The 18,571-nt window shown below is 40.7% G+C and overlaps 2 protein-coding genes across 20 annotated transcripts in view; one reads left to right on the top strand and one right to left on the bottom strand.

Annotated features, from left to right (window-relative positions):
• Nucleotides 1-147: 147 nt before the first annotated feature.
• Nucleotides 148-4,987, bottom strand: LOC119552600 (sterol regulatory element-binding protein 1). 2 transcript variants are annotated; one of them, XM_037862260.1, is made up of 7 exons: nt 4,785-4,987; nt 2,732-4,195; nt 1,871-2,673; nt 1,414-1,805; nt 1,225-1,351; nt 824-991; nt 148-762 (listed from the first exon to the last, which is right to left on the bottom strand). In XM_037862260.1, exons 2-7 carry the CDS (start codon nt 4,182-4,184, stop codon nt 397-399), a joined length of 3,309 nt encoding a protein of 1,102 aa, XP_037718188.1. In that variant the 5' UTR covers nt 4,185-4,195; nt 4,785-4,987; the 3' UTR covers nt 148-396. The 2 variants fall into 2 exon arrangements, with proteins under 2 accessions (XP_037718188.1, XP_037718189.1); XM_037862261.1 differs by having other exon boundaries at nt 4,776-4,987.
• Nucleotides 4,988-9,518: 4,531 nt separating this feature from the next.
• LOC119555706 (collagen alpha-1(XV) chain) overlaps nt 9,519-18,571 on the top strand; it is a 60,929-nt gene continuing 51,876 nt past the window's right edge. For 15 of the 18 annotated variants that reach the window (XM_037867362.1, XM_037867365.1, XM_037867367.1 and 12 more), the window contains exons 1-2: nt 9,519-9,643; nt 10,476-10,662. The gene's annotated coding sequence lies outside the window, so the exon portion shown is untranslated. Of the gene's footprint in view, nt 9,644-10,406; nt 10,663-18,571 lie in introns of those variants that run through there. The other 3 variants (XM_037867363.1, XM_037867364.1, XM_037867380.1) reach the window with 3 other exon arrangements.

Below are 18,571 nucleotides of genomic sequence, written 5' to 3' on the forward strand. Positions count from 1 at the left end.
CCTCAGCTGACGCAAATTGAGTCGACAAGTCAATGAATAATCCATTTTATTAAGGAAAATCGAACGATTTTCAGACTTCAATAATAGGTCTTCCATACATTAATTATTTAACAATTTAAGTGCATGCACAACCAGTGAAACGCATTGTTTATCTGTTAAAATATTTATTATTATAAATATGTCAAACCTTTACGGTATGTATTAAACAAATACGAATTTCCATACTAAATAAGTTTTGAATTACAATCTAAGTATATTGGGGCGGGAAAACAAAGGGGAAAGCGTAAATTAAAGAGGCCTAGAGTGCTTCACTTTCGTGGGAGAGAAGGGGAATAATTTGCTCAAAATTCCATCCCAGGTTCTAGTTACTTATGGCTAAAATCCTCCACGACTGTCTTAACCTTTCACGCTACCAATGCCGTTGCCCAGTGATTTCATCAGCTGGTAGCATTCCTTCAGTTTCCGCTTGTCGCCCACCTTCTCCAGCGTCTTGGCCGCCTCGGCCAACATGCCAGCACGTTCGCCAGGGGAGCTGAGCAGCGCGTTCGGTAGATACTTGCAGGCCACAAACATGGCATTCGCGCGCTCTCTCTCCCCTCCCTCGAAGTTCTGGTGGCGCCGATCCTTGCTGCCACAGAAAATGGACGAGTGGGCGTAACGCGATCGCAGACTCCTGTCCAGAAGCTGTTGCGTTGGACACGGAGAGGCTCCGGCCATCAGGCGACAAACAGCTTCGTACAAATATATCCTCGGTTGGGCGTTCTGTTATGGATAAGGTAAATTACTTATCTTTCAATTTAAAAATGCCATAACAAAAACATACCGGGATATTTTCCACAATGCTGCGCAGCGAATTCAAATCCGTCTGGAACTTCTCGAGCTCATCACCGGGCACTTGGTAGAAGCCATCATCTTCGATGTTCATGTGCTCAAGCTCCCACAAAGTGGTTCGAGTTTCAAGCAGCCAATCGCAGGTAAGCAATTGGAAAGTCTGCGAAAGTAAATAATATTAATATAGATATATTTCTATTTAAACTTGATGACTTTTGCCAGAGACAGTTGGCGTTGTTTGTGAAATGCACAGAGCTTGCACTGAAGTTGTATTGCCTGAGGCAAGTGGAACAGACAATGCGACTACAATGCACCTCCGTGTCATCTCTGGATGAAGAGTCTGCTGGCATTCGGTCACCATTGGCTGACTGATCGGGCTGCAGACTTTCTTACCAGCTTTATGGCCCTTGCGTTGGTGATCTTATTGACAGTCAGACATTCTTGGAGCTGTGCACTCGATTCGTCGCATAGCACATTGACCGATTGCTTCAGGCCTTTGTCCAGAGCGTTTCCATTGTTCCTGCAGCGATTCACAATCATTAGTTTTTCTTTTATAAAGTAGTTTGTTTCGTATTTGCTTACTTTAGTAGTATCATCTTGGCTCGAAGCACGGCATGCAGCGCCCTGGGCAGATGATCGTTTTCGTTGAACTGTTCCAGCTGTGCAGGCATTTGCTTGATGCTATCGTATAACTGCTCTGCCAGCGTGTCTTCACCAAGGAGCCAGTGAACTGCGATCTCCAGAACATTTGCCCACCACACCACATTAGTATCGCGCTCATCCTCTTCGGCCCACAGTGTGTCCCTCAAGAGCGAGGTGTACTTCAGAACATTGCTGACGATAGTGCCGCTGTGTTGCTGTTGCTGCAGTGGCTCCGTCTCCCTGCCCGCTGAAGAGGTGGGCACACCGCCTGACGCTTTTCCGGCTCCCACCAAACACTGAATGGCCTTAAACAGCAGATGTTCGCGGTATTGCTAAGGAATAAGAAATATTAGTTAGTTTGGAATATTGTAAATATAAAGTAGTTCGACCAACCCACCTTGACGACATGGGCAGCGGGATCACAAGGATTCCTTAGGCGTGTGAAAAAGCCATCCTTCTCGCCAGAGTCGTTCAAGTCGTAGCTAAAGACGTGCGTACTGCAGTACCGATATCCATAGGCGCTGAACGCCCAACGCAACTCCTGCGTTTGCTCGGCAGCCCGGGTGCGACCGCACTCTTGGCGAGCCCGGCTCATATAGTAGCGAGCAAAAAGCTGCTGTAGCCACTTTGGGGCACTGCGCTTCATTCGTAGCGCCGTCATGACGTGGATGCAAATGGTCTCGCGCGGAGTCAGCAGATTGTGAGCCACTTCAGCCATGTTGCTAGCAAAGAGGGCCAACATAATGCCATTCCCGTCTCCGCGACTTCCGTTTCCAGTCAGCTGCAGTTGATTCAGTCGGTTAAAGAGCAGCGCCAGTTCTCGTGCCGAGGCCAGCGCCTGCTTCCGGCTGGTGGCATTGCTGAACAGCCCTCCAGTTCGACGTGACAGCACCCGGCCCAGCCAGAGGCGATGGAAAAGAAACCGCAGAAACTGCCAGGAGGTCTGTAGATAGCACTCCACGCGTGACGTCGGCAGACTTAGTCCAAACATATGCAAACAGTTGAGGTAACCGGCGTAGGCCTGAGCAGCCTGTCCTTGGGCAAAGTGGGAGTCAGCCCGCTGCTTGTGCTGCCAGTAGGCATCCGTCTGTGGATCAAGTTGCGGATCGCCGTACACCAGCAGCTTCACCAGGCACCCGAACATCAGTAGCAAGTTCAAAAGCCATATCCAAGAGCTTTGCTGCCAGCCAAATCCTTCACCTGGAGCAAACGATAACAATTATTAGTGTTTCAGTAGAAACTGGATTTCAAAACTTACCCCCATCCACGTCGTAAGAGAGAATGCGTCTTTGACCGCTAAGTTCGCCAACATCGACATTACTGCCATACTGGCTGTGCTGTAGGACCGTCTTGAAGGGATTGACGGCCAGGATGGCAAACATAAACATGCAGAGTCCCAGCCTAGAGTGGGTGGCCATGCCACGCATGGAGCTGGGCACCACCAGCACATCGTCATTGCTGCTGCTGCCACTGCTGCAGCTGCCAGTGGATCCGCCATAGGGCGACGGCGGCAGGGAGATATCCGAGTGCGTGGGCGAGAGAGAGGGATCGGATACATCGCTGCGCGGTGGGGTCAGTCCGGCATCCGTGGTGGTCAGCGAGCTCTCGCGACGCTTCTTGGACGCTCGTCCTGGCCGCGTGCCCAGCTGCAGCAGATCCTTCACCTTGGATCCGTCGCGGGCCATCAGCTCACGCTGCAGGCGCTGCAGCTCTGCCTTCAGGTCGTGCGTCTGGCGCTGCAGATCCCGGATCTTGTCTATGGACTTCCGCAGCACTGCGGATTTGTTCAGCTTGGCCTGTTCGCCCACCACCAAGTTCTTCAGCTCATTGATCTTGTCGTTGATGGAGGTACGATAGCGCCGCTCGATGGCATTGTGCGCCGATCGTTTCACCTCCTTCACCTTAGGCTGCACGCGGTTGATGGGCACCTTGCCCTGGACCTCCATGGTTGTGGGAGATGGTGCCAGTGGAGCCACTCGCACTTTGCTGGCCCGGCTACCAGTGCTGCTCGGCGACGGAGCAACAGGTGGAGACGTCTTTGGACTCGCCACGGAAGTCGTCGGCGTACCTTCCATCAGCAGGGGTACCATTGAGGCAGGGATAACGATTCCGGGACTCGTGGCCATTGGTTGGGTGTATGTGATGAAGGGTTGCGGATGCGACTTCATGGCCAAGGGAGCGGCGGCCGGAACAATGGGCAACATGACATTCACATTTTGGGGCGATGGCTCTGCCGGCGGCGTGGGCGGGGAAATGGACTGGTAGACAATGCTACCGCCCAAAGCTGGGGAATAGACACCGGTGTTCGGCGGCAACCGCTGGGCGTCCATGTGATGAATGGTGGCTGTGGGCTGGCCCGCCTTCATCAGCGCAGGCTGCTGTTGCTGGGGGAGATTGTAGTTGGAGGCCATAAGGGGATCCGGCTTGTAGAGCAGTGGCGACTGTTGCTGCTGCTGCTGCAGCTCCTCCTTAATGTGCACCGGCGACGAGTGCTCGCTCTTCACGTGCGGTGGTTGCTTCTCGGACGGTGGTTGCTCCACCTGCATCATGTTGAACATCTGCGCCTGCTCCAGGTCTATTTCGTTGAGGAAGCTGTCCAACATATCCGAGTGCAACACCTCGTTGATCATATCGAAGGCGTCCTCCGCCTTGAACAAATCCATGGACTCGTCCAGCGGAGCGTCCATGAAGCTCATCGGATCATTATCCATCGCTTACGACGCTGATGAAAGCAAGGAAAACATTTCGCAATTAAATACTGGCGGTCCACGTAAACTTCTAAGCGTCGCAATTACACAGCGAAAACTACAGTGGGACAAGACGCGATTTTTTGGGCAGACGAAAGCTTTTGCAATTATAAACATAGATTTTGTAAAACCAAAAAATGTGTTTCTTCAATCACTTTAGTTTTAGTATCAAATAACAATAATAATATCAACAAACTTTAGTGACTTTTTAAATACTTCTCATTTGAAAAAGTAGATTTGTTTGTCCAAAATTAAAATCAAGCAAGAGATTTTTGACGAGGTTAAAATAATTAATTAATTAATTAAATCCTAGTATTTTAGAATCCTGGCACCTCATACAAATACTTCGACCCACTGTGCACACACACGCGACCGAGAAAGTATGCGTAAGCGCTTCGGATCATACGATGTTTTCAGTGTTAGGAAACGCCAACATCAAAGCCCGGGGGGCGTGGTTTAGTTTCCCCTCACCATAACAAGGCTTTTCCAAACGTTTTCCGCGAAAATTATATTGATTAGCTACTATCTGCCTTATCTTCGCCAAGATAATCGCACCTTTATCACCTTTTATTTGTTTTTTTAGTTCACTTTGTAAATAGGGGTTTCCATCACTGCTAATAGTTACTTGCAACGCGCTATGTTTTGTGCTAACAAGAGCAATAGTTTAACACTCTTTGCTCAACATTGCATTGTTTCCCGAGATTGTTCTCGTAAATCAATAAACAATAAACAATTGCGTTGGACTTTCGGTAAACTTTTTTCTTTGAACTGAACTGGTTCTCAAAGGTTCAAAAGGATGCCAACTCGTTTTTTAGACCGGCAGGGAGTTGCCAACTCGTTTTCTAGAACACCAGGGCTGGAATGCTAGCTCGACGATAGTTTTTATACCGATAGTGCTTTCGTCGTTTTGCTGCTGTTCTGACAGAGCAGAGGCTAAAAAAGCAATATTCTTAAATATTTCTGCCCATTAAGATGAGACATTTGTTCAGCCTGATAGCACGCAGTCTTTTAATTTGCCGTGGCAACGCTTATAACCTTAAATGAATAAGTTTAAATTCTGAGATTTTAAATAAATGGTTTGGGTCTAGGCTCATTGAAAACAAGTGATAAGCGTCATCTGGTGACAATTTATTACTATTAATTGCCAATATTTTTAACTGCCGCTAGGTGGCGGATGGCAGAAAAATTTCCCTTTTGCAGTGGCACCTATTGGTGGCGAAAAAGTTTAAGGGCCAATGTGATGTAGTTTCGTTTACTGCCGCTGGGTGGCCGCTTGCTGAAAAATTACCCTTCAGCAGCCGCACCTATTGGTGGCGATACAATTTTAGCGCCAATCTGAAGTAGTTTCGTTTACTGCCGCTGGGTGAAGGCTCTCAGAAAAATTCCCTTTTGCAGAGGCACCTATCGGTGGCGATTATGTTACGATGTGCGTTCCCAGTATTTAAAACATACTTCTTGACGCTCCCGGAAAATTCGTATTTGAATTTATTTTGTAGGGCATACTTTTGGGCAGTTGAAGGAAAAGTATTTGGATCAAAAAAATTAATAATTAATAATTAATAAATAATTAATTTCTGTTCAAGAATGGGCAAAAACAATTAAGGCTCACTTTTGTAAAAAAGTGCTATGATTCATAATATATCATAACATATATGGATAACTAACTTCAAAACAATTTTGAACAAAAAAAATTCTAAGCGATGGCAAAAGTAGTTATCGAATAATTTATTAGGACTAATGATTAGGACTAACCCAATCAATGCGAATCAAGTTAAATGGTAAACAGTTTAGAATGGGAGCATTAACATTTTAAACACTTATTATTCGCTTTTATATGATATCTATGACCGATTATACAGAACTCTTAAACTTAAGTATTAAAACTGGCAAACAGGTTTACCAATTTTTGAAATAATTGGTGGCCAAATTTTATTGCTGAATATCTGATTATTTAAGTTACCAATAAATTAATAGTAACTATAAAGGTGAAGAAACATTTTCTTGGCGACTGGTGAGCAACAATATTAAATTTGGGCGACCACGATTTGAAACGGAAATGATTCTGCTTATAAGATGCAATTAGATTGTTATCTAAAACGCTTAGAGTATAACTAAAGTTATACTCAAGGCGACTCACATCGTTATTTATGTAAATTAGACATGTTTTGTTCCGAATATGGAATTTTTGGGTCATTTATTCTAGAACAGTTTAAAACGAGACATAAACGCAAATCAAAAGTCCCGAAAAAGCTTGTTGACCAGGTTCCGCTGGTGTAATAAAATAATCGAAAAGTGTCGAGATCAGAGATTTAGATTAAGGGTTCTCAGAAGCCATTTCGTCGCCGGGACTAATTGAAAAATCAAATTAACCAATGCAATACTTCTGTTTATTGTTGTTTACACAGAGATATGGCAAATGTGTTTTTTGTTTCGGCTTACGTTTTAGCGGTTTATGCAAATCGGTGGTGACGCAGTTGAACAAGTTTGCGTTCGCTTTCGGTATTACTTTATTTTTTGTTGCGGCTATTTTGTTTAACGATTTTTCACGTTTTTTGTTTAGACCCAAATGCCCAAGTGGCATTTGTATTTTGCCATATTCAACAGGTGGGCATTTTATAGCGCCGCCAAAAAAAAAGCACAAGTATTTGAAAAAAAGATCTATGCAAATTCCAAGACTTTGTCCGGCTCACGGTGCGTATACGCGACCGGCTGAAATGGTTCAGGGGCGTAAAGGACCAGTTGGCCCGATGCACGGTCAGTTGGCCATTAAACAGATTACATGTTTGGCCACTGATTCACTGCCGCTAAGAGGCGCTTAAGCCGGGCGACAACAACAAACGGCGGCGATAACAACTGCAATGAGCGCTCTCTACACGGTGAGAAATGTCTTATCAAAAATATTTTTCTGAATATTTAAAATATTATGGAAAATATGATATTGGATGTTTTTATTACACGCAATGCATATATATTTTTAAGGTTCTTGTTTTCATTTTTATAATATTTATAATATTATTACCTGATTTAATAACATAAAATAAATATTTGTTAGTATCCAAAAAGGGGCAATACATTTATCCCACACAATGTAGGGCATAATAGTTTTGTTTTTATTAATAAAGTCTTATTAAAAATAAAATCAATAATTAAATAATTTATTTTTTTTTTACTGAAAGCACTATGTAGCAGAATAAATTATGTGGTCAATAAACACTACGAATTGAAGAGCTTCAATATTTTTGGTGTTTGTTTCTCTCAGTGTCCTGAGCGGAGGCTGACCATAGAGCCGGGAAAAAATAGCCAGACAAACACATCGCCGGCCAAATGAATGCACAGGCAGGGGCGTGCCGTCCAAAGGGGGCTGAGGCTGGAGGAGATCGGACGAAGGCAGTTCAAGTGCACATGGGCAACATGAGCTGGGATGCTGCGATGCTGCTTGAATAAACAATTGGCGGGCTTTGGGCAGCCGGCGTGCAAACAACGCGACTCTTGTGGCACAAATGGCTGAAAGGGAGGGGGTGGGGTTGGGGCATCCGACGGGGGGGTTGGCAAGGCAATCGGTGGCTGTGGCTGGGACCGCAGGAGACAACACGTTGCAAGTTCGATAAATGGCCCGGCGCTTTAAAATAAAGTTTGCTTGCAATGGCTTTCTGATAAGGCTCACAAAATTACGCATACGCCGCATGTGACGCTGCCGTGCTGCCCGCGTCGCAGTCGACGTCTGCAGCGCTCTCTCTCTTCCGCTGCCAACGTTCTCTAACTCTCTTTCTTTCTCTCTCTCAGTTTCTACCAACAACTTGTATGAATGTGTTTTCTGTTTTTCCGGCTTTTTCACTTGAGATTTAGAGGGCCCCTTTGCGATTCAACTATGTATTTCAACCGCTTTTCAAATTATTTATAGAATTTAAAATGAGACGCCGATGCGTAGTTGTTGCTGGAAAATTATGCTTAGTTTTATTACGTATAAATAATTAAGACAGCAAACTTGCCACAGCACATGTGGGACCAGGGGCACATGTTGTCGCCCATTGACTCTTGCCCCTTCCTTCCAATTTTTACCCCTTTCCACACTTAAGAACCCACCCCTTTGCTTTGGCAAAGCTTATAGAGCCGCCTGGGAACTAATTTCTGCTGCTTCAGTCCCCCGTTTTTTCCCCACAAAAAGTTAAACGAAAGTGTTGCCCGTTGGGTTCGTCTCCAGTTGTTCCTATTTATAGCCAAGTGGTAGCAGCCAAGACAGCTGGGAAAAGTCGGAAAATGCAGAGGCCAAAAGCACCTGAAGTCTCTGGCCGTCATGCGGCGGAAAATTGCACAACGCTCTGCGAAAATGGGCTTTGATTTGTCTCGGAAGAAACCGGAAAACATTACACCAACCTCTTGAAAATGCTTGAAAGATGGTTAATCACATTAGGGGATTATGTTAGATTTAGTTTGTTTGTTTGAGGCTTAATGCCTGGGAAAGAAAATTGCTATTTAGTAAATATAATGAAGTAACTAATGTAACAGAATGGTTGAAAGAAATTATAAAAATAATGTATACCAAATGGAATGTCTTGCTTACCACAGTGATTCCTCCAAAAGCATACACAATTTCAAATACTTTTAAAGATGTAAAGACCAAACTTTTTTTATTCAATTATTATATACAACGGATGCATGATCACCTATAAATTGGAATTATAAACATAATTTATTGTTATTTTGAATACTGTTTATGGTTTTAAATTAATTATAGCTATAATTTATTTAATTAACAAGTCAATAAATAAAGAAATCAACATGCAAATAATCTTTATGTCAGCTCCAATAAATGGTTTTCAAAACCACATGCTTTCGAAAGCGTTATTATATTTTAAATAGAATTTGGGTAAATGTTTTTAAAAGCGTTTAAATTTCAATAATATCGCACTATTTATTTTGAACAGCTTAGAGATGGGAAGTCAATCAAATCCGCTTAATTTGTGTACACAAAATTCGATTAACGAAATGCCGAGATAGCTGTTTACAAAACCAAGTTTTCATTTTATTTAAAAGCACTCTCCCTCTTTCTGCATTGAAAAGTTATCTACTGTTTCAAATTCTTTCAAACAATGCTTTTAATTGCATTTCGAATTTTGCGCTCCATCAGTATCGGGCACAAAAGTATCAGCCAAAATGTTTCATCGCAGGCGGAAAACAGTAGCATTTTAGATAGGAATTCTCTTGATGTCGTCAGCGTCGCAGCCGGCGTCGCTGCCAGCCGCCTTTGGCGCCGCCGACGCAGTCGAAAGTTTCGTTTTCAGGCCTCAGTTTCAGTCTCAGTCGCAACGCTGAACGGAGCGCATCGCAGGGCACCCACACGCGAATTCAGTGCCGGCCACATCGAAGCGTGCTCCCCTGCGATTTTATAAACACACAACTCGCGTTTTCGCCGGCTAAGATTGGTACACAGCAAAAAAGTTCTTCAATCGATATCCAGATTTTAAATAAGAGTTTTGAAAAAGTGCATATAACTATCTAAACGAATTCCGATAATTACATTTAAAAGAACATTAAAAAAAAAGAAAGGAAAAAAGAGTTAATAAAATATAGTGTTAAGAAATACTAGAAGTTCATAAACCTGCATTCGAAATTTTGTAATCGAAAGGCTCTTAAAATAAAACGTTTTAAAACAAAAAGTAACATATTTAAAAATATTTAGTTCAAAATAGTATTCGCCATAACGTTTAGAAGTGTGTAAATAAGAAAAATCATCCTTTTAACATCAGAACAAATAAATGATCAAACAATAAATAAAAAGAAAATCAAATACCCAAGATAATAATTTCCAAATATTTTCAATTTACTAAGTAAAAGTAATTATTTCTGAAAATATAAAGAACGAACAACATTTAACTCTACGAAAAAACTGGAAAATTGCTATCAAACGGTTTCGGGGATTTTTAGTTTAGTTTAAAACAGTCAAAACAGTACACAAATTATATTTAATAATTTTAAATTTAAAGAACATAGATCGAATTCATTGCAGTGTATTTTCGCATGCGGAATTATATTTAGTCGGTTAGTGCCGATCGGTCCACTTTGTGCTGTGTGTTCAGAAATCCTTCGGATTGCCTTTGTGGTTCCTGCTTTGTCCCATCATGGGACAATGACTGGTCAATGTCAATGCCATTTAAAATGACCAATCATTGTCTACCCCTTTCGCAGTTCCATTGATCTTTCACAAGTACGGCCCCTTCCTAAATCAAACCCCCATTTCGCACCCGTTTTGTGTAGTGTAGTGAATCAAAAGAACGGAGCAACCGAGAATAAAAGGAAACGGGCTTAAAGAAAAGTGTCCGAGGGCTTTGTGAAAAGTGTCCTGTTACCGGAAACTGTCGCCCGAAACTATGCAGCAGTAAAAAGGCCCACTTCCGCCAGGGAATACGTGGAAATATTCATTGCCATTCAACTGGAGGCTGAGGTAAGTCCGAAAACTATTTTAAGCGATTACGTTTGATGGCATTGTTCGGTCACGTAAATGGCTAACATCCCAAAAATTCCCGATTGCCCACAAAGTCGCCACTTGAAGTCCGACATTTTCGAATGATAATTGGTAGTGGAGGAAATGCATTTTAGTCTGCGGTCTCTGCCCACCCCAATCCGATTAGCGTCGCTTTTATTTACTTATTAAATAACATTTAGTTTTCGCTATGTCTGCCCATATCAAAGCCCATTCATAGCAAACGACAAACAAAATACTCGACAAACAAATAAAGCAAAAACAACGGCAATGAACTGAAAATTAACTATGCATATTTGCGCAGCTCATTAATAAATATAACTTAGAGTCAATACAAAGAGGCAAAGCAATTCCGACTTTTGGTTGCCCTTGATGGCCATTCGTTGGCCAGATGTTGGCTCAAATATTGGCAGAATGTCTGTAATCTTTGAGAAAAAAATGGTTGAGTGTATTTACACATTTTATTCACGATTGAGCAGCAAAATATAAAAAACGGAAAATAAATATTAAAGCTCTGCTCGAATGGACATAGATAAATCAAGTTAAATTAGACATGCAGATTTTGTAAGTTTAATACAAAGAATCTTTCCTTGTTTCATTTCATTTCATAATAATTTATTTTAAAATAAAAGAGTGCTTAAATAGTTGCTCAATTTACTAAGTAGTTTTTCTGAGTCTGCAATATACCATCTGCAATGTTTGCTCTGCCTGATGTGTCTGGTTTTTTCCCCAATTTTTTTTGCCGGCACTTATAGTTTTAGACATTAATGAACTCCCAACGGCATTATGTTGATTGAACGATCTTTGCCACAGCAGCGGAAATTGAAGCTGTCGCCGGGGCTAGGCAATATGTCAACTTTACCGCCTGCGAATTTTCCGATCTATGGGGGCACAGCTTTATATACGATATATTTAAGACGCGATAATTGCATATTGCAATCATGTCGAAATAAACTTGTAATTACGGCATATAAATCTTGAGTGAGAGCTGTCGCAATTCCGCGAAGCAATAATTATTTCTTGGGTGGCTTCTTTGACAGTTTGATTTTCTGGTGAATTATTTTGCAATGCGTGAACTGCATCCGAATTGAATCGATTAAATCAAAAAAATTATGAATATTTGAGCGGTTAATTGATTTATTTTGTTTGAAATCGAATGCCCTTTTTGAGTGAGAAAACAATATTTTTTTATTGTTTGGTCTTTGGGATGGCAATGCGTGATTTGCATAGGAAATGCTTGATTTAAACACAAATGCGGCGGCTGATTCCTTGATCATTCAGGAATTTCTGGTTTTTAAGAACTTTCGACGGTATTCTGCTACCAAATATGGGCTGTCCTAACTGGTCTTAATTAAATGACAAATGCCGCCTCCAAATTGGCAGGACAAAAAGTTGTGACAACAAACATTTTGGGTACACATTTGTTAACATTCGTGGGCCTGACATGGCCGACAGTGTTGAATGTTCCCCCTTTGTTGCCTTTGTTGCGACTCTAATTCACGGCAACAGCAACCGGCAGCGACAACTGGCTGAAAAGCAAATGTACTTTGATGTAATACACATAAACATTTGCACGATGCGGATAACTGCAAAAGGGAACGCCACCAATATTAGTTGCAAAACCTAAAAAAACAAGAATAACAACGGGGAAAATAGAAAAATGTAGGCCTTTTCAACCAGAACAGTGTGTGACAATTTAAGAGTCTTGAAAACAAGTATAAATCTTCATGAGTCAGTCGAAACAAGTATGACTTTTCACTAAAAAAGCAATAAATGTACAGAGCAAAAAGCATGTACAAATTAATTAAAATTGGCTACCAATTTGCATGTGACCCCCACACACCCCTTTGAATGTCGTCATATCGGCGTGACTCAGTAACAACTTAGTGAACAATCACTGCACAGATAACTGGAAGAAGTTACGTCTCAATTAGGTCACTTGTGAATGGAATGGCTTTGCTTTGCGCGAGTTCGATTCGCGCACTTGCAAAATATTTAAATTAGAAACATGCCCAGTATCCGCAACTTGTTGCCCGATAAATGCCGCAAAACTCGCATCTCATAATAATATTGTTAAATCAAACCAGGCAGTTGGTGCTGAAAGATCGCGAGGGTCCCTCAACAACCAGCTGTCTGCAAGTTTGTGCTACAGATGGAGAAAACATTTTTGCAGAAAACATTTGGCATAGCAACAAGTTGAAAAAAAAGCATGGAATTTTATCTTGTATTTTTTATTAAAGTAAAATCCTTTAAATTTGGTTTAAAATAAACTGTATTTCTGAGAACAGGAATGTCACTATTTAAGAAATCGAAATTATACTTAAGATTAGTTGAAAAAAAGCGTTTCCGTACTTTTTTTTAGTCAAAAATAAAATTTTTAATAATAATCTGGTTGCTGCGTTTCATGATAAATATTTATAATGCCTCATGGGTATACAATTTTTTATATCTGGCTGAACCTATAGAAATCACAGTGGAATGTTTCAGCATTAAAAAGGATCTCTTGATAAAGACTTATAAAATGAAATGGAAGTTAATGAGAAATTGTATGAATAATATTTAGTTCCTTAGTTGACTAAACTCGTTTCTTCCGGTGCATAACTACAGTAAACTACTAAATCAAGTAGCCAGCCAGCCGGGCAAAACAGCTCTAAAGGTAACAAAATTAACAAAATATATGCCGCAAAATAAATAGCCAGAAGACGAACAGGTTTGGGGCATTAACGCGGCCTTACACTCGGATTGACTCTCAGATGCCGAGATGCACATGCTGAGATGCAGATGCATTTGCATCCCACAGATACGTGTTCAGGCCGAGTGAAAATATCTGTCCGTGTCCGTGTTTACATAAATATTGGCTCGCAAGTGTTGCGCATAATTGTTGTGAAAGATGGGCGTGAATTATTCGCTGTGGGCGCGGCATGCGGGCATTTGGATTAGTCTAATCAGCATTTTGCATTTGAGGCTACATTCCCACGATCCCAAGTCAGGAGTATTGTATTTTGATAAGGCCGGCTCTGATTTGTTACTTAACTTTTATTTCGAATATGTATTTTTGTACTCTCCCAGAACACGGTCTCCTGCAATTTCAGTGAATCATCTCGTCGTTATTTCGCTGACCTTGCCATTATAAATTGTATCTTTGCATGCCTTCCGACTTTTTTTTCGGAACTTGTTGTCATTGTTTACTTTTGCAGGACAATGGCCATTGTCCCTTGTTGTTTATGCATTTTGAGTTAAATATTAAAACAAAGACATTGTCAGGAGTGGGGCCCCGTCTTTTTTAATCATAATTCGCAGTGATTGGACACGTTTCTCGCCTTATTACATTTTCATCACCTACGAGAACCATTAAAACTTAAGTTCCCATTTAATAACAAAGCTGTCCAGCCCGCGCCTTTTAATTGCCCTTGTGCGATGGCAATCTGTAGCTAAATAATATCAATTTAATTTATGCAAAACGCTCAGCGCCGTCACCTGAGCCTGGCGCCTCTGAATCAGTCTTTCGATCGACTCACCTGCCCGTGTTAACTATAATTGGCGGCTGCCGCCTTTAAAGCGCGTGCGCAACGCAACCCGTTTAATCTACTGTGGGCTGGAATATATTCAGATATTTTATTTTTTCGACCGCTATCAGTTCGATCGAAAGACAATTAGCCAAATAAGTCGACGGGTAGCAGAGAGACCCGTGCCAGGTCTTAATTAATTGGCATGCATTGTGTGTGTTGCCGACTTGATGCGGTGCCAAGTTGGCAGCGATTATCCGCCTCGATTGGCGCGACAAAGGAGTTATGCAAAAGCAGCAGACCACTTCGTCTGCAGTGGAAGAAATACATGAAATTGGGTTAGTTCAAATCTATACAATCATCAAAGTGATCGCTTATATGCATATTATACTTTAAAGAAAACAAAGACTTCTGTTTTAATTATTATTATAAGAACACAAAACATTTTTTAAAAGATAATTGATACAATAATAGTTAAAGAAATAGAAGATCCAAAATAAAATTCCTTATATTGATCACAATTAAAATATTTAGGTATATAAACTTAAAAAAAAATAAGTTCAGGAAGTTATAGACACTAAAATCGGTTGTTAAGATAAAAATATCAAACAAGCCCATTTGTATCATAAAAATCAAAGCTAGAAAGTTAAATTTGAATTGATCTTAAGTACAAGCTCCAACTCAATTTCTTTCCGTGCAGTTTTTAAATAAATGTCTGTATGCACTGATCCAAATACTTAAGATAAGGCCAACTCTAATCGAGATTATAATTAAAATGATAACCTCTAAAACTAAAGATGAGAGAAGCTAAAGTAGATATGGATTGGAATCTATTATTATGGTAAAAAAAAACAAAATGATTGTTTAAAGCTACTATTATTATATTGTAAGAAGCCGGAAAACCCCATTTTAATAGATCTTACTTACCGGGTACAACATAATTTTCTCTCTCTGCAGTTATTCATAAATCTGGACTGCGTTTTTATCAGATCGCTTAGAGTTGGAGTCTGGTTTTCATCGGATTGCGGTTGTCCTCCAGTCGCAGATCTTTTTTCAACTTCTCATTCGCCAATTTATGCAAACTTAGGAAATTGAAATTCATGCATACTCATTGACTAGACATCAATTTGACGTAATGGGAATTACTTTACATATTACGACTAAATTTGCTGGGAGTTTGAGTGCAATTATTGAAAATATATATTCTCTATCGGTATCGTTCAGTTGCAAACTAGTTCTCCGCTTAACGATGTTAGTTCTCTTACAAGTTAATGAATTTGAATTTTTAAATAAATTAAGGTGAAATATAAACAAACATAAATTATATCAATGAATGTTATTTTCATGTCCCACGTGCCATAGGAAAGTTTTCGATATCAGGCGCAATAAAAAATATGAAATATGTTGACTTTTTATCAGGCACTTTGGTAAAAGCTTTTGCGAAATTTTCGCCACGATTTGTATATTAACGAACATCTCAATTTAGATATCTGTTATGGGATTTCTATAGAAGGTAGACTTGAAGATTGCTACTTTTATCGGCTCTTTTGTAGAATCCATTTGGTATTGAATGGCTTGGCAGTTCATTAATGTTATACTCAGCTTTTCAAGGCGTTAGTGTACTCGTAAATAAAGTGCATTAAGATGCTTAAGCAGATTAAAAAGATTGCGTAATCCGTTGATGTGTTTAATGCATGTGTAATCTAAGATAGCAGCTTGTGGATTTTTGACAAGCAGATTGATTTATCCAATTAGATCGAAAAAGCTATTTCTTGATTCCGCTGTTGTCATGTCTAGAAAGTTATTTATAAATACGTAGATGGCCGCAAATAGTCCAGCGATGAAAACTCATCCCATGAACCTGTTCATCGCGTGCTCGTCATAAATTCCCATTTAATGTGGAGGCTTACAAAATATTGTATATATACTCTGCTAAATTAGCATGAGGAAGGCATCTCTTTGATGGTACGACTAGCTGTGAAAACAAGAGATTACACTATGAAATCATTTGTGAGCAATGCAGAAAAATCTAGCCTAGCTATATGTTTATTACTTATTGTTAGGTAGCTATATTTTATTTTCTTTTTACGTATAGCCAGCGACAATGAGCTAAATACGAGAGACGTGAGAGCATTTTAATATATTTATTTATTACTTCATTTCATTATCTCTGGCAGGGACAAGTCGGCGGGGTTGGGGGTCACTTAGGCGACTTTGTGGAGCATTCATGGAACTCGTTTCAATTAGGCGGAGCTGGAGTCGGAGGAGGAGGAAAAACCTTTGACTAATAGCCACGTATGCGTAATGCGCCTTTAGCCGAACGAGGATGTGACTTATCGACATCTATCGTGTATGGGCTTCCGTTTCCTGCTTTTGGCAGTCAAGTGCCACTCGACAACTCGCTACTTAACCTTTCAAGGAGTAATCCTCCGCCACCCACCCACTTTCACAACCACCCCCATTGATTATTAACACAAGTCCTGGACGCTTTATTGCCGTCTTTCGTGTGCGTGTCTCCTGCGGCAAGGAGATGCCTATGCCTCTGGCAAATGGATATTAGATTTCGTTTGGCCAGTACTCCAAGTCTGGTTAATAGATTTTTTGTGTTTATCTGCTGACATGGGGACCCCCTCATGGATTGCCAATCAACTCCAATCAAATGGGCTTCGCTCTCCAGCTTTAATTCGCAGCTTCAAATGGGATTTCTCGCCGTATTTCTGTTACCAAGCTGATAACGAGCTTTAGGCCATAAATACGTTTTTCCAGCCTGTGGCCAGCTCATATCAGTGGCCGCATTACGCATACGCCACCGAATCCTAGACCACAGAACTAGCATGATGAATGTTTCCCCAACCCCAGGAATATGCCATTACTCTTGCCTTTTGTATTTACAAAGAAAAAAGAGTCATTTAAAGCCGTTTTCCCGCCAACATTTTAATTTTATGCGGAAAAAAGGAAATAAAACTGAAATGTTTATAGGTCTTTTATGGGACCATGCAGTTGTCCCTATTAACATGTGTAGCCCCAAGGTCAGTCCAGACAAATTATTCCATCACAATTGGACAGACTGATGGACATATGATTGTCTCCCCGCCATCTGTCGTCTGTTGAAGTGTGAAAATGATGCCTATTTTTAAAGAGGAATACATGTTATAGTTGTGAAAGTTTTCGTTGATAATTTCATGGGTCTTTGGGAATTTTGCTATACATTCTTAGAGTTTTAAAAAAAATTTTTGTGGATAATTTCAGCTTGTAGAGCCTTCTAAGAAATCTCCATGAAAAGGAAAATAAATTATTTGGCTGTTTTCTTCATCGGCTGCCTCACATTTTGTGGCTGCGACTCGTCGCCAGATTTTTATGAACTTTTGCTCCATTTCGAGTTACACTTTTGCATTGCGTGGCTGGCCAAATGCCAGCAATGGAGATACCAACGAGAAAAAAGCCGGCAACTCTGCTTTCCCCAGCAGATTTTTGGATACCAGACTGCGTGAAATGAAGGGGCCACCCAGTCAACCTTGAATCCCGTGAGGCAGGAAAGAGTTCAACTACCTATTTGGGTTTTTGCGTTGCCAAAGATCGTGGATCAATTTTTGCTTTCGGCCAGAAATGTCCGAAGAAAACAAACACACATATTGCATGCGAGATAAGCGGGAGAGAGGCTATAAATAAATGCAAAGCATTATAATGACAGCAATAACGAACACGCTGATGCCTCGGCACACCCCATTCATCAAGTTCGATGGGACACGCACGGTCGCAGCCTCAGAACTGGAGATCTCTCATTCCGATTCCCATTCTGAGGCCCATTCCGAGGCCCATTCCCGATCCCAATCCGAAATCCCCTTGTGATGCACATTTCATTGAACTTTTTCGCTGTCTGCGCCTTCGTTTTTGGGATTGCGACAACATGTTGCACATGGCCGCCTTCCAGCTAAGTGCAATATGAGTAGCACTCGTCGCTTAGAGATTATTTAAATCACTCGGCGGCAGCTGTTGCACACTACTAAATAAAACTTGAAACTAACATAATTAAGTAATAAATTAAAAAAAATTTAATAGTATATTACGCTCTATAAAAATCATGGAATGGTATAGCAAAAGATTGCTAAGCGATTCATATAAAATGAAATTTTTAAATATTCCAACACAAAAACCTCAAGAAGTTTTTATAATATTTATATTGCCAATTTTTACTACAAATATAGTAAAATTGATTTTATAATTTTTATAATAAGTCACAAAGGTTTGGAAATTTGTACAACATATATTTTATAACTAATTAATATATACTATACATTTCTTATAACTTTAGACCTCATATTTAATTTTCTCTGTGTAGAAAGAAAAAGGAAAGTATTTTGTTG

Source organism: Drosophila subpulchrella, chromosome 3L, assembly GCF_014743375.2.
Source record: "Drosophila subpulchrella strain 33 F10 #4 breed RU33 chromosome 3L, RU_Dsub_v1.1 Primary Assembly, whole genome shotgun sequence".
NCBI classification, from domain to species: domain Eukaryota; kingdom Metazoa; phylum Arthropoda; class Insecta; order Diptera; family Drosophilidae; genus Drosophila; species Drosophila subpulchrella.

Coding starts and splice junctions, on each gene's coding strand:
- LOC119552600 (XM_037862260.1), bottom strand. CDS start 4,184: ATGGATAATGATCCGATGAGCTTCATGGACGCTCCGCTGGACGAGTCC. Junction 1,352..1,413: donor GCCAAGATGATACTACTAAA/GTAAGCAAATAC, acceptor GAATCGCTGCAG/GAACAATGGAAACGCTCTGG. Junction 992..1,224: donor ACGCAAGGGCCATAAAGCTG/GTAAGAAAGTCT, acceptor TTACTTTCGCAG/ACTTTCCAATTGCTTACCTG.